General features: G+C 43.9%; 2 protein-coding genes across 9 annotated transcripts in view; one reads left to right on the forward strand and one right to left on the reverse strand.

Annotated features, from left to right (window-relative positions):
* The window catches only part of RNF13 (ring finger protein 13), a 158,437-nt gene extending 152,297 nt beyond the window's left edge, over window positions 1-6,140 (forward strand). For all 7 annotated transcript variants that reach the window (XM_070576316.1, XM_070576318.1, XM_070576321.1 and 4 more), the window contains 2 exons: window positions 4,375-4,455; window positions 4,741-6,140. In XM_070576316.1, the coding sequence (XP_070432417.1) occupies window positions 4,375-4,455; window positions 4,741-5,105 (446 nt within the window). In that variant the 3' untranslated portion in view covers window positions 5,106-6,140. The remainder of the gene's footprint in view (window positions 1-4,374; window positions 4,456-4,740) is intronic.
* Window positions 6,141-9,433: 3,293 nt separating this feature from the next.
* Window positions 9,434-15,050, reverse strand: PFN2 (profilin 2). 2 transcript variants are annotated; one of them, XM_070576327.1, is made up of 3 exons: window positions 14,789-15,050; window positions 12,890-13,082; window positions 9,434-10,791 (listed from the first exon to the last, which is right to left on the reverse strand). In XM_070576327.1, the coding sequence occupies exons 1-3, from the start codon at window positions 14,918-14,920 to the stop codon at window positions 10,694-10,696; spliced, it is 423 nt and encodes a 140-aa protein (XP_070432428.1). In that variant the 5' UTR covers window positions 14,921-15,050; the 3' UTR covers window positions 9,434-10,693. The 2 variants fall into 2 exon arrangements, with proteins under 2 accessions (XP_070432428.1, XP_070432427.1); XM_070576326.1 differs by having other exon boundaries at window positions 9,434-11,114.
* Window positions 15,051-15,261: the final 211 nt, after the last annotated feature.

Genomic DNA, 15,261 nt, shown 5'->3' on the forward strand with positions numbered 1-15,261 from the left:
TATAATATTTACATAAAAATGGAGCAATACTCTAGGAGAACAGTCATTTTTGCTTTAAAGCTCCTGAATCCAATGCCACATCTTCCCTGGGCAGATTATTCACAATGTATATGGTAAGTCATTCTGTCTCCTGAAGCCTGTGTGTTTAGCCCTGAAGGTTCACTCTCTTTTGTCTTTTACTTTGAGGAAGCCCATTCTGGTTGACTTAAGGCCTGGAGTAGTTTGTTGCAAAATTGAACAGTTAAGCCCTGCATCAATTTGTATGCACTCTGACTAGATTATTTCATACTAGCTCATTTCTGAGTCATCTCTAGAAATGGTGATTCCTCTTTCTATACCTAATCTTATGTCCAAATGTTTTTGTTATAACAAGGCTAAATGCAGGTCCCCACCTAACTCTTGCAGTAGTTTGTTCAATACTGAAAGGCCAGTGTGGTTGAAGCACGAGTGAAGTGGGGTCGGCTGGTGTGAGATGAGATGGGAGAGAGAGGCAGGGGTCAGATCATATACAGCTATATGAAGGCCACGATAAGGAGCTCAGATTTTATGGAACCATTTAAATGGGATTAACATGATGGAATTGACGTTTTTAAAAAACCACCCTGGCTGCTCTGGAGAAAAGCCACACAGGGCTTGGTGACAGATTGAATGTAGGCTCTCAGGGAAAGAGGCATCAGGAACATGCCCAGGAATCAGTCACACCACTGTAATGGCTGCCTTGAGTCTTTCTGTGATTCCCATTCTGGTGGGTCACTGCCTTTGCTGTACCTGATGACCCCAGGTTTTGGGGGGAAAACTAGGGAAGAACAGGTTTAGAGGGGAAAATCAAAGTTCTGTCTACCTACATATTATAACATTCCCAGATTGATGAGACTTTAAAAGTGCTTTATGAAATTTTTCTGAAACATTATTCAAATAACAGTCATGACAGAAACATTCCAGACAGAAGTATTTCCATATTGTTTCACATAATAGACATGAGTCTTACCTGCCCACAACTTCTGAACATCATCCACTGGTGAGTTAGCAAAGTCTTTGATAAAGCCTGGAGAGGTTGTATGTCAGGTTTCTCAACCTCAGCACTGTTGACACTTTAGATAATTCTTTGAGGGGCTGTCCAGAGCGTTGTAGGAGGTTCAGCAGCATCCCTAGCCTATTAGCAGCCTCAACTCCCAGTTGTGAAAACCAAAATTGTCTTATGCTGCCAGAACCAGTGGACAGATTAGTTATTTGAAAACATCTGATAAAGTTGTGACTCATAAAAAAAAATACATAAATGCCTTAAATTTATTTCCTGGTTAAAAGTAAATAAAAATCCATTCAGTATGTTTTGATGTTGGGCCATGGTCCTGAATATGAATCCACTGACTAGATGTCCAAGTTGTCACGGTGCATGATGCATTTTCTACCATTTTTAGTTTTAGGTATTTTAAAAATGGGACAAAAATTGGATTATGCTCTCATTCTTGCTTTTTATTGATACGTAAGTTAGTCCGATCTTTTAATAACATTTTGGCTGGAGAGGGTTGGAGAAGCACCTGGCTTTCAGTAAGTGCTCCTAATACAGTCAAGCTCGCTTTCAAATAAAACCAGAAGTCTTTCATCCTCACAGTTCTAGAGCGGCTGAATATTTAATTAAGTTACATAATTATTTCTAATTACAACAAACAGGTTCAGTGACCATTGCCGTGAACTCTGTAAGCAACAGTTCACGTGATGGGACAGAAGCACTTGTGGGTATCAAGAGAGCAGCCCCCTAGCCACAGCCTTCATTGTGCCACGTCATATGCCAGTGTCATCAGGTGGACACTGAGTGAGAGGTACTGTATGGCCAAACGTTATGCAGTACTCTACCTTGATTCTCTCTTTTAATCCACGACAATCCTAAGACATAGATACTTCAAAATTTTTGTTTTGCCTTTAATAGTGAAACATAGAGCTGAGTGTCTTGCACAAGGTTACACACCTAAGAAATAAAATAGGATGAGAAACCTAGGCATCTAACATGTTTTACCATTTCATCATAAGTCCAAGGCTACGGGGGTTAATTCTCTACAGAGCACTAGGCTCCAGTCTGGTCCATGATCACAGACTACACCTCTGAATCTTGACCTGTCATCTTCAAAGTAAAGCGCTGTGGCTAGGGGCTGGCCCATGGCCAGTGATTAAGTTCACACACTCTGTGTAGGTGGCCCAGGGTTTCGCTGGTTTGGATCCTGGGTGTGGACATGGCACTGCTCCTCAGGCCGTGCTGAGGCGGCGTCCCACATAGCACAACCAGAAGGACCTACGGCTAGAATGTACAACTATGTACTCGGGGGCTTTGGGGAGAACAACAAGAAGGGAAAAAAAGATTGGCAACAGATGTTAGCTCAGCTGCCAATCTTTAAAAAAAAAAAGGTGCTGTGTCTAGAAAATACGGGAGCTCAATATAAATCCATCACTTGCAACAATTCAGAGGATTAATGGGAAAGCAGAGGGACTTGCTGAAGCATCAGTTCCATACATTTAGGGCTAACCCCAGTACTCCCTATTCATTTCTTATTGCTGTGGTAACAAACTACCACAAACTTAGTGGCCTAAAACAACACAAATTTATTATATTACAGTTTTGTAGGTTAGAAGTCCAATACGATCTCACTGGGCTAAGTCAGGATGACGGCAGGGCTGGCCTTCTTTTTTGGAAGCTCTCAGGGAGAATCCATTCCCTTGCTTTTTCCAGCTTCTAGAGGCCACAATATTCTTGTTTTGTGACTCTCCTGCCCTCCATCTTCAAAGCCACTAACATCGCATCTCCCTCTGACTCCGAACTCTTCTGCCTCACTGTTGCACGATTACATTGGGCTCCTAGATAGTGCAGGATGACCTGCTTACTTTAGGAAAACGAGGCTCAGGGCCTTGGCACAGCTTTGGACCAGTCTGTTCCTGTTCAATTATATTAACTGTATATTTTTAATGGGCATTTTCATGAAGTCGTAAGACTGAAAGTTTGATTTGTGTGAGAAATTGGTCATGATTGAATTGCTTACCATATTAAAACTATCCTCGAAGTCCATGTAAGTGGATCAACTGTGTAATTAAAGATAATTACAGATATATTGGAATCCTTTCATCTGATAGTTTGAGATGTGTATGATCAATCTCACCACATTCCCCACACAAGGTTCTAGTAGAACCATGGCCTCTAATGGAATCTTGTATTTCTTATAGAATATATTTGATGGGTGATACTACAGTGACCGAATTCAAGAAACTGAACAACAATTAGTAACGTACATGAAAGGCTTCTACTGGGAACTCCTCCTGAACGCGCTATTTTAAATGGCTGAGGCTGTTACCGAGATTGTTGGGAGGGAACCATCATTCCCTTCTCCATGCATCATGTCCGTCCATCCATCCAGTGGCTTTATTTCTCACATGCCTCCCAGAATTGTCACCTGTGTGTGGGACAGGCAATGACTTTAACTGTCTTTTGTTCCCTGAGATTTTTGTAAGTTTTTACTTAACATATACATTTAATGGAAAACACTGAATTGAAGGCAGTCACAATGGTCACTGCCATTACACAAAAAGCCACTACTGACTCAACTTTAAAAGCTACTGTATGTGAGACTGACAGTTCCTTAAAAACTTATACTGCACTTGAATTCCAAAAAGAGCTATGAATTAATAAACGTTCATGATTATAAAGGTGATAAGTTCAACAATAAGAAAAGGGCAGTGATATTAATAATAAACACCATTTGGTGAATCCCTCTGTGCCTGGCCCTTGGCTCACGCTATCTCATTCCATCCTCACAACCTGGCGAGGTAGACAGAACCTTTTTACAGATAAAAGCCCTGGGTGTCAAAGCTAATGAACCTGCCAGCCCCACAGAACTAGTAAATGTCGGAATGGAGATTTAAAGCTCAGTGCATCTTATTCCAAGTATGTTTTTATTTGCTAATATATTACAATTTTGAGTGTGTTCTAACATGTTTCTGTTTTTACTTAAAAAATGACCTAGAGGGGCCAGCCCCGTAACCACATGGTTAAGTTCACACGCTCTGCTTCCACGGGCCTGGGGTTCGCCGGTTCGGATCATGGGCGTGGACCTACACACTGTCATCAAGCCATGTTCTGGCGGCGTCCCACACAGAAGAACTAGAAGGACTTACAACTAGGATATACAACTATGTCCTGGGTCTTTGGGGAGAAAAAAAAAAGATGATGATTGGCAACAAATGTTAGCTGAGGGCCAATCTTCCTCACACACAAGAAAAGCAAAAAACCCAAAAAGCATTTAAAATAACTGAGGAAGATAACTTAAAAAGTTTGAAAAGAATATTTCTCTACCTCTTTTAATTAATTTTATGTGTTGTTTTCTGTCACAGGAGATGAGTATGATGTATGTGCCATTTGTTTGGATGAATATGAAGACGGAGACAAGCTGAGAGTCCTTCCCTGTTCCCATGGTATGAATAATTACACACTTCTTTGAATTTATGCAACAAGTAATTTATATTTAGGTTCAATATTACAGGGGGAGACAGAAAATAGTTACTAGCACACCACAGGCCAGGCCCTGTACTAATTAGTGGTCTCGTTAAAGGATGGAGGTGTAGTGATAAAAGTGTACTTTTCTTCTCTCGTCCCTACATGATGCATATAGATCAGAAGATTAATAAACACAGCAAGAGATTAAAAATAATGTTCTCGACCACAGTATACTACCTAAAACGTGTATTTTGCTTCAACAGCTTATCATTGCAAGTGTGTAGACCCCTGGCTAACTAAAACCAAAAAAACCTGTCCAGTCTGCAAGCAAAAAGTTGTTCCTTCTCAAGGCGATTCAGACTCTGACACAGACAGTAGTCAAGAAGAAAACGAAGTCTCAGAACATACCCCTTTACTCAGACCTTTGGCTTCTGTCAGCACCCAGTCATTTGGGGCTTTGTCGGAATCCCGCTCACAACAGAACATGACAGAATCTTCAGACTATGAGGAAGATGACAATGAAGATACCGACAGCAGTGATGCAGAAAATGAAATTAATGAACACAGTGTTGTGGTCCAGCTGCAGCCTAACGGTGAACGCGATTACAGCGTAGCGAACACTGTCTGACCTTCAGAGGGTGACTGCATTATTTCCCTTTAAAATGTTTACTTAGGTATATAATTTGATCTTTTTGCTCCCTTCAGAGATTTCTGTAGAAATAACTTATCTTTTAGTATTCTACAGTTTAATCAGATACTGAAGCAGGTGGTTCTGATCTGGTATCTGTCTGCAGGAGTGTACTTCATTTCACTAACAACTGACTGGTGCTGTAGTCAAGCATCACATCAACTCTTTTTTGGAATGAAATATAGCCAAAACATTAAACAAAAATTCCTCAGTATTGCTTGCAGTTAAGACCTAGATCACAGGGTGCCAATGTTCCGGGTTTTACACACGCGATCCTTGCTGTGGCCCCAGCATGAGCGGAAGCAGCTCCGTCTCCCTCAGTTACCTTGAGGCGGCGAGCTGGCGTATGTCTGCTCTGCTATTTCCCCAAATGCCATCATTAGTGAGAGGCCACAAGGTAATCAAGCATTTTTCGTCCTATCGGCACCACAGAGAAACTTAAAGCTCTTTTTCCTTTCTATTCCCAAGTAGTCTTATCTTGATAGGAAAGGTCTGTACTAGCACAGATTTCAAAAGCTTTTTTTCAAGATTTTTAATACTACAGTGTTATGTATGAATTTAATTCATCAGCTAAAGTAACATGTCTCTGGACTTTGCTTACTAAATTTCAGTATCCTTAAGGGTTTTATGTTGTGATCAAAGCAAAAAGAAAATGCTGTATAAAGATACCAAACTTCAGCAACTGTTAATACTCAGATCATATACCTCTTAATAAAGAGCATCTTATGCTAATTAGCCCTGCTAAACTATGTACAGAGGAAACCATTCAAGTATTGGATTTGAAAATAATTGCTTATGTTTAACAGACAGAACTAATGATGTATTTAAACAACGTATTATGAAAAGCTAAATTATATTATACGTCACTGTAACTATGTAGAAATATAGACTCATGTATAATCAAAATGCTAAGAATTTTTATATGGCCTTGTATGAAGGGAGTTTGAATGTTAATAAACACGTTTTCCACTTTAAGAACTGGCAAATATTTGTTCTACTGTGGTATTACCCACATTAGCCTTATTTATATGTGGTCCTATAAAGGTAGAATGATTAAAACAATTTAGGTCAGGTAAAGACACATCACCTTAGAATTTTATACAAGGTAACTGACTGCTCACAAGCAATTACGTAATCCCAAAAAAGTTAAAACGGCAGCCAAAATCATTCCAACAGTAGTGTGTATTATGGTACTCTACTGTAATCATGGTAATCCTTACAGTAGGCTGCTGTACAGCCTTGAAAGGATGAAGCATCTAGGTGTATCTGTATTGACATGGGAGACTGTTAGTGAACAAAAGCACATCAGAGAATAAGTACATTATGTATATGAGCCTTTTGTTGTAAAAGAAAAAATTTAATACATTGTAAAAGAAAAAATTTAATACATTGTAAAAGAAATCTAACACTATTAGGGGAAATTTCACTTTCTGAATCGCTTTCTAAAAAACTCCTCATAATCAACCAAAAAAATAGGTACTTCCACTTAGAAAAAAAGAAAGTTGAATTCCATATCTACTGTATGATACCACCTCATTCCCTGCCATAACCCCCATTTTTTTTTTTTTGAGGAAGATTAGCCCTGAACGAACTACTGCCAATCCTCCTCTCCTTGCCGAGGAAGACTGGCCCTGAGCTAACATCCATGCCCATCTTCCTCTACTCTATACGTGGGATGCTTACCACAGCATGGCTTTTTTACCAAGCAGTGCCATGTTGCCCCCCCCCCCCCCCCATTTTAAAAATACAACACAGGCCTGAAAAACAGAACATTGTTTACTATGGTAGTTAAGCAGAACTTTGGAGTTCGGCATACTTGCGTGGCCCTAACCCTTCTAAACCTGTTTGGTCATTTGTGTAATTTTGTTTAGCCTAAGTGAGATGTGAGGACATACAGTGAGCTCAGTGCCTGACACAGAAATACAGTTAGTAATAGCTTTATAATTACTGAAGTAAATAATAAAAACATCATACCTAAAACACTTTTTTTTTTAATGAGGGGAAAGTTAAAAGTCACTGTTACGTGTATTAGATGTTGTATTCCCTCAGTCCTTATTCCACAGTTCACATCCAGGACCTAGTTCCTTGAAGTTAGGAGTTTTCCTGAGGCAAAAATTACTTTTTTTTGCAACTCAAAATTGTTACTTTTAGTTGTAAAAAAAAAAATTTAAGAGTGTATCTTATTTAACAGCACTGACTAGGATTATTATTAGTTCTCTTAATATTCTCTTGAAATCTTTTATAATTTCTTCATGGTATAAATATACAGCTTTTTAAATAGGACATTAAATAAAATTAAAATCCAATTTCTATTGAAAAGTGCCTTCCCAACTTAAAATTTTCCTGATTATAAAAGTATAGTCACCCGGAAACCTGCCCGCAGAGTTAAATTTTTCTTCAAAAATACATACGTAAAATACCTGTATATTATTCTACACACTCTATGTAGTTACCCTGTAACATCTGTTTACAGCCTCATATTATGTAACATTCATTGGTGAGCATTTTCTCAAGTCATTCAATCACTTTTATTTTTTTTAAAGATTTTCTTTTTCTTTTTCTCCCCAAAGCCCCCCAGTACATAGTTGTGTATTTTTTAGCTGTGGGTCCTTCTAGTTGTGGCACGTGGGACGCTGCCTCAACATGGCCTGATGAGTGATGCCATGTCCACACCCAGGATCTGCACTGGCGAAACCCTGGGCCGCTGAAGCAGAGCGCTCGAACTTAACCACTCGGCCACAGGGCCAGCCCCTCAATGAGTATTTTATCCTCTGGACATACAATCATTTATTTAACCCATAACCCTGAAAGTTAAATCCTGTAGTTTTCCAAGTTGAGTTATTCCAAGTTATGCTGTGAGGGACAGCCTGGTATGCGAATTTGTATGGCTCCATCTCCTCAGCTTAGTCCTAGATCTGAGTCCAAAGCGAAGGCACATGGATGCATTTTCCTAAGTGTCTTTCTAATGAAGCTGTGGATGGGGCCAGTGACAGTCCCTTATTTACTATTTTAGTGACATGGGTGCCCTCTACCTCTTCTACTCCCCTCCCCAAACCCACAACACACACCCCCCTCACCTACTTAGAGGTTCGCTCATTAAGGGTTTCACAGTTCTGGCCACTGCTTTCTAGTTACCCTAACAGTTGCGTACAACTGAAGTGTGAGTGTGTTACTGTAAAATCTCAAATCATCACAACTCAACCACCAAATTTTCATTTGACCAACCTTTTCCTAACAGGGATCTTAACAGGTCAAAAAGTTGAGGTTTTTGTTGTTTTACAATTTCTAAGATATGTCCAACTACCAAAGTAGCACCAATTCCCTTATCTTGCATACTTTTACATCCCTGTGTGTACAAATTCAGAAATGATACCTGACAACACTGTCAAAGAAAAAATTGGTTATGCACGTATATTTTAAGTAAGGCAAAGAGATTAACTCCCATTCCCTAACCCAACCCACTGTTTCTCAAAGGGTAGCGCAACAGGCCACTTGCAGTGAGATTGACCTGGCGACTGTTTCTAGGGACTTGCAGGGTCTATGGAATCTCCATCTCCAGAACCCAGAATCTGCACTATAACCAGCTCCCCAGTTTTTCTAAGAGCCACACATTTTTGAGCACCCTGCTCTGAACTTCTGCTTGACAGTTCATTGTAATGATTTATCTAGGTAGTATTAAACTAACATATTTACTGAATTTCAGTCTATCTCAGGGACCTTATGACTTCTGGGATTAAACTTGACTGTTACACAGGCATAGTGAACATGTCACTCCAAAGCCAGAAACTGCAAGAACTCCCCAGTTATCTTAGAGGCTGCCTAAAGAGTATCCTGTCTCACGAGAGTCCCAGCTGGCTGGCTGCAGCCCGCCAACACAGCCTCCAAATCTAGCCATGTGACAGTTCAACACAGAAGAATCCACAATGCAGAAACCCTGCTTGGTACTGGGCCCCTTACTGTTCACAAAGCTTTCACATGTAGAGACCAGCAACAAGAGAAAGATACTTAAATTCTGGTGGATAAGTTAATTTTCCTCTCATAAGCCTGAAATGACTAAAAGCCATTTTTAAGAGATCAAAGCCCATTACAAAGAAATTCCCAGGTGCTCATTATTTATAATAAATACCACAAGAAATGGGAGTAGGCTGTCAGCTTAAATTTTTTAAGATTTTCCGCTTGCAGCACAGTTTGGCCTATTCTGTATATTCCCATTGTGTCAAAAATTAACATAAGCCAATGATTTATATAAACAACAGGAGTCTAGAATATTTGGTTGGAATAAATTTATTTCATCTGTCTGTAAACAAGGTGTTTAATAGTTATGGCATTTTTTGAAATGCATATTAAATCAGATGAGTTAGACTGTATCCCAGATGTAACAAAGTGCAGGGAAAGAAAATGGACAAATCAGCAACAAGATTTGTTTTTAAATCTGTACATTATCCACAAGGCCCAAACAATAGAAGCAAATACTAGAATGTCCCTAAAGTAGTGCCATTCGAAAGAAACCTTTAATAGGTCAGTTAAAATCCATCTCACAATAGCAACAGTTCATTTTAACAATAGTATGGCACAGAATACATATGAAAAAAACTCATCACAAGACAGCCAAGTCCACAATAATGCAACTTCATATAAAAACTCAAGCTGCAAATAAAAATTGGTCCTATGAAGAACAAACTGGACACACTCCAGATGGTTATGTTGGGATACCTAATGTCCATAATGGCAGCCTTTTACAATTTTACTAAAGAGTAGAGCTGGTGTGCAAAGAAAAAGACAGGAACAAAAATGTGAGCTACTGCGATGATGGCATGTCCCTGGGGATCAATCAGTGTGGTGACTGTGAGGTCGTGGGAGGAAGTGCCTTTGCTCTTGTTTTGAAGTTGCACTCTTCATGTGTCCTGTGCACACTGAAAAAAGGGCTGTCGCTACTCAAGTGCAACAACAACACTGAAAGCAAACTCCCGCAGCTCTCGAGAGCTCATCCACAAAGGGCTAGTAATTTGTTATAAACCAGGCACTGCGCAAAAGAGGAGGGAAGCAAACCAAACACCTTACGTGTGAAGGGAGGGGTGGGAGAGAGCGGAGTGAAGGAAAGATGCATGCACTTCTTCCTCCCAACCATGCGCTACCAAAGGAAGACTAAATGAGCTAAGTAAATGCTCAAAGTGCTGAAAAGACATTGATCAAATCAGAGATTGTACAACCGGCACCTTGCTTAAGATTAACTTATTTTAGTAATCAATATTCCATTAATTGCTAAGACAAAGTGATGCCCAACTTGGCATGCCCCCGCCCCCCAAATTTCAAGGTATCATGCAAATCATTATTGTGCTGCAATTATGTTGCCAGATAAGGGTGGTTACATACAGTGGTTAACATACAAATGATCCATTGGGCAAACAGGAATTGTGACATTAGAAAAGAGGTAAAGAAAAATTAGCCACCATCTATAGTCTGGTAGCACTATGACCATAATTGGGGTGGTGATGAAGACAGTTGCTAGGTAGATGGGGAGAGGCTGCTTACACATCAGACCTCCTCAGGTATAAAGTGAGTTCATATGCTTTCTTGTTAAGTGTGCCTCCGTGGACACCTTCCTTTCCCATGACTATAACCAATGCTGGAGTACACAAGGAAACAAAACAAAAGTGAACAGAATTATTTAAGGGGGGGAGGGCAGAAAGAAAGACACCTTTCCCCACCAACAGAGGGATACAAAGGAGACACAGGTTCATACCCCATCACCCTGCATTGCTAATAAAATTTCCAGAATTAAGACTCAAGCTTACAGCTAGGAAAGTTTAAGAGCAATTTTTCCCCTAATACTTAACAGTCTGCCTAGCAGCTAGAACCCAGAGTCTCTCAAGTATTTTGCCATTGAGTATGCCTTCTTATTCAATCCGCCTCCATGGACCCCTTCTTTTCCCATTACAAAGACCAAGACTGAAAGAGAAAGAAGAAAAGTGTTTCAAAAGAAGTGTTAATCAAGAAAGTCACATAAGTTTTAGCAGACAGAACCCCGATCAATAAGTTAACATTAAGTTAGTTTTCCATGAACAGTCAAGCACTGAAGTCAACCAGGTCTCCAAAAAGGAGAACTTTCCAACTTGTAATAGACTAAAAACACTGTAACTATTAACTGCATCTTGGAAGTCCAATCAATACAGCTGCAGCAGTGTATAAACATATCTTTAGGCTAGCCAGGGGAAAAAAAGTGTCATCATTTATCTCCTATTCTATGACCAAAAAACTTCTGGTTAATATGACAAATACATATTAGACTGGCCCCAAAAATATAAACGTAAAAAACCTAGGTGATTATTTATTTACAAAATTCTCCCAAAATTTAACATGTTTAAGAACCATTAAGTTGAGGTTAAATGGGTCTATTACTTCCAGAGGAAAACTAAGACCAAATTTTAAACAGCATTTTCAGTGCCATTCAGAAAAGGCCAAATTGAAAGCACTTAAGGCTTTTGCTTACTGACATCCTCACTCTGCAAGCTTTGTTTTTAATTGAGTCTAAAATCCTGAAATAGGTTTACTATTTCCAACAGGTTCTTCTATGATGCAATTCAAAGGTCTAGCCTCAAAGTAGATGTGTATGTCAGATTTTATATTCACGGCCACTAGATGTCAGTAGTGCTTCATGACATGAAAATCTCATTCTGGTTTTGTCACATGGTTGATACTTCTTTTTAACATATTTATCTGAGCTCGGCTAATGTTTAGAGATTTGCCTACTATTTTACAGTCATCTAAGTTTCCTATCGACAATTCTTATGAGCATCCACTCACAGCAGAGTAAGAGTAAACGTTGGGACAATCGCAGGGAGTTGGGAGGACCACTGCAGTAAAATGCAGCTCAGAGCAGCTTCCGTTCCTTCGAGCTGATCTTCAAATTAGATGTGCCAAGACTGCTATGTAAGCCTACACGAGCCTTCTTTATTTACACAATATTTTCACAGGTTATCACATCTAAACGTATTTGTAAATCAGATGTCATAATAAACTTCAGTTTTGAAAGTTTCTTTTATAAAAGTAGTGAGACTTATTTAGTGCAGTAAGAATTTCTGCAACGTTGACAACAGTCAGGAAACAGCAGAATATCTGGACCAAGTGTATAAATGAAATATAATTTGCTACTTTTCAAATCTAAATTACAGACACACTTACTTTGAAAATATTTTAGTAAATGAACTTGCTCCAAAACCCTCATTCTAATTCCTTCTCTCTTCCTCAGCAATCTAATAGGAAAATGAGCCAGTATTAATCTTTCCTTTTGTATGCTGAGCAGTGAATGATTAAAATGTGAGCAAGAAAAAAGGGGAAGAGATCCAAATGTCAAAGACTCAAGGGGATTAAAGCACCAAACAGTTTGAATTATTTTACAATTTGCATATACCATAAGATCGTCATTCATCATGTCAAGCAGTTTAAGAGACGAATTCAGACTTTCAGTTTACTGGAGCTGAAAACGCAGAGTTCACAGGAACATTCTATTTTTGAATAAAGTCCGGACCTCGGAGACCAGGCTGTACATGCAGCTGCTGTGGAGTGAGCACATCTAAAGCAGTGCCACCCTTCAGTGCTGGCAGTTCACAAAAACCACCTTAATAGCCATTATGGACTAACACTTTTATTCAAAATGGTAAAGAAACTGCTTAATAAGTTGTAATGCGGCGTGCAGCTTTTAACCAAGAGGGCACCTGGCTTACCTCTACCAGCTCTGCCGACGGCAACGTTGTATGTTGGCTCCCCACCTTGACTCTTCGTCCGGATGTCCATCGTGCAGTCACCATCGACGTATAGGCTATCTCTGATCACTGAGCACTTCTTTGCGCCAAGAGTCAAACCGTTGGTAAAGAAACCTTCCCGGTCTTTTCCTACAATCATATCTATTTCTACTGGCTGCCCCCACCAAAGAAAAAGAAAAAGAAACATTAAGTTACAGTTAATTTCTTTCAGGCCTTAATATAACAGGAAAGACGACTGTGCGCCAAGTGTGTATTACCACTGCAAGACATCCACTTTGCGCTAGCGTCAAAGGAGATTTCAGTCTGGTCTACAGAATTACTCGATCCCACGTGATTCCATATCTACATCAGTTAGCCAGAGTTCAGTTAACAGTGCAGTCTGCGAACTAAAGACCAGTCTAGGCAGAGACTCTCAAATAGCTGGTCGTTGACACTAGACAAACCGCAAACTTGAGTTATTTATAAACTATCAAGTCAGGCGGTCCCTGAAGAGCTTATGTAATGGTAAGGAGCCACCTAGAAACTTGACAGCGGTTCCATCAGCATCAGTCACGTTAGTCAGTCGTGTTGCATCAGATCCAAAGTTGCCTGAAAGTCCGACACAAAGCCGGTGCTCAGCGGATCCGTGCGCTTGCCCTTGGCTCCACGCCGCCCGAAACGCGCCCCCCGGACGAACTTCCAACCGCAGAGCTCAGCGCACGGCCCGATTCAGATCTCCCTCCTCGCTCTCTCCAACTTCCCTTCCCCTCCCGCCAAACGCAGACAGGCCGCTGCCCGCAGCAGCGCAGCGGGCGACGGAGAGGCGAGAGAAAATGGAGGGAGACGGCGGGGGAAAGAAACTGAGGCAGCCAGCAAACCGGAAAGCAGAAACGTGCCTGCCAACGCTCGGCGAGCGAGCAGGAAGGCGTCGCCCCCCTCGGAACTGCAGAGTCATAGCAGGCCCAGCCATTGGCAGGCACGCGCCCGCACCCGCGCAGCGCCGCGGGCCGCACACAAAGGGCCGGGCGACGGCCGCCGCGGCTCTGCAGCCCCGGGCACGGGCAGGGGGCGGCGCGGGCCCGGCGCCGGGCGTCTGGCGGGCCGGGAGCGCGAGGCCAGCACGTTAAGGGAACGCTCCCGTGTGCGACCGGCTCGCCACGACCTTAGCGAGAGGCACAACAATACGGCAGCCCGCGGGTCGCTGACGAGTCCTCCGCAGACGTGTGGCGCCCAAGTCAAACGCCCGGTCCGAGAGCGCCGCGGGCGCCGAGCCGCGCCGTCCGCCCGCCCGCCCGCGCTCCGCAGGGAGGGGCTCGGCGGCGGGGACTCCCCGGCCCGCACCTCGCCGGCGTCCCGCGGGAGCGCCCCCTTTGCGGGGCTGCGTTGCGTCACCGGGGATAACGGTCTATCGATGAGTCTCCATAGGCGGAGAGAGATCAATGGCAGTTCGCCATCTTGGAGAATTAAAAAAAAAAAAAAACCCTCCGGAGCCCGAGCCCGAGTCGAGATTCACCACCCGCCTACGCCGGCGGCGCGCCCGGCTCGCAGCCCCGGGGCCCCGAGCGCCGCCCCGCGCCGAGGCCCGCGCCGCCCCGCCCGGGCCCCGCGCCGCGACAGGCAGCCCTGCGGCCGGCGGGGCCACAGGGGCTGCGGGCGCCGGGCCCGCCCCCGCCGCGGGCGCGCCCCCTCCCCCGCCCCGCCGCCGGCCCGAGCGCGGCCGCCGCCCCCGCTGTCAGCGCGGCCGCGGAGGGGCATCCCGGCCTCGGCCTGCCCGCCCGCCGCCCGCCGCCCGCCCGCCGCCCGCCGCAGCCCGGCCCCGCACACCTGCCGGCGCCCCCGGCCCCCGCGCCCGCTCGGCGGGGCCCCGGCCGCGGTCCTCACCGTGATGCTCTGGAAGACGCCCCCGGCCGTGGCGGCCCACACGTATTTGGCGTCGCAGTAGCCGACAATGGCGGCCTCCTGGCAGCAGCCATCGCACATCAGGTTGTCCACGTAGCTCTGCCACCCGGCCATCTTCAGCCCTCAGCACTGCAGCGGGGACGGCGAGCAGCAGCAGGCGCAGCGGCGGCGGGAGCGGCGCGCGGGGGGCGGGGCGGGGGCGGGAGGAGGCGGCTCTGCGCAGGCACCGACCGCCCCCTGCCCGCGGCGCTGCGCACGGAGGACGCGGGGACGGCGGGAGGGACGAGCCGCGAGCGAGCCCGGCCGCCCGCCCGGCCGCCCGCCGCAGCCGCGGGCTGACTGACACGGCGAGGGCTGCGGGCGGCGGCGGCGGCGGCGGCGGCCCCTCAGCGCGGCGCCCTCGGTGCTCGCGGCCGCGCGGGCGTGCGCGCGTGCGTGCGATCCTTCCGCGGCGC

Source organism: Equus przewalskii, chromosome 15, assembly GCF_037783145.1.
Source record: "Equus przewalskii isolate Varuska chromosome 15, EquPr2, whole genome shotgun sequence".
NCBI lineage: Eukaryota > Metazoa > Chordata > Mammalia > Perissodactyla > Equidae > Equus > Equus przewalskii.

Excerpts from the sequence above, each read along its gene's own strand:
- PFN2 (XM_070576327.1), bottom strand. The coding sequence starts at position 14,920 with ATGGCCGGGTGGCAGAGCTACGTGGACAACCTGATGTGCGATGGCTGC. Across the intron at positions 13,083-14,788 it reads GCGTCTTCCAGAGCATCACG|CCAGTAGAAATAGATATGAT; the intron begins GTGAGGACCGCG and ends TGGTGGGGGCAG. Across the intron at positions 10,792-12,889 it reads CGTCGGCAGAGCTGGTAGAG|CATTGGTTATAGTCATGGGA; the intron begins GTAAGCCAGGTG and ends TGTGTACTCCAG.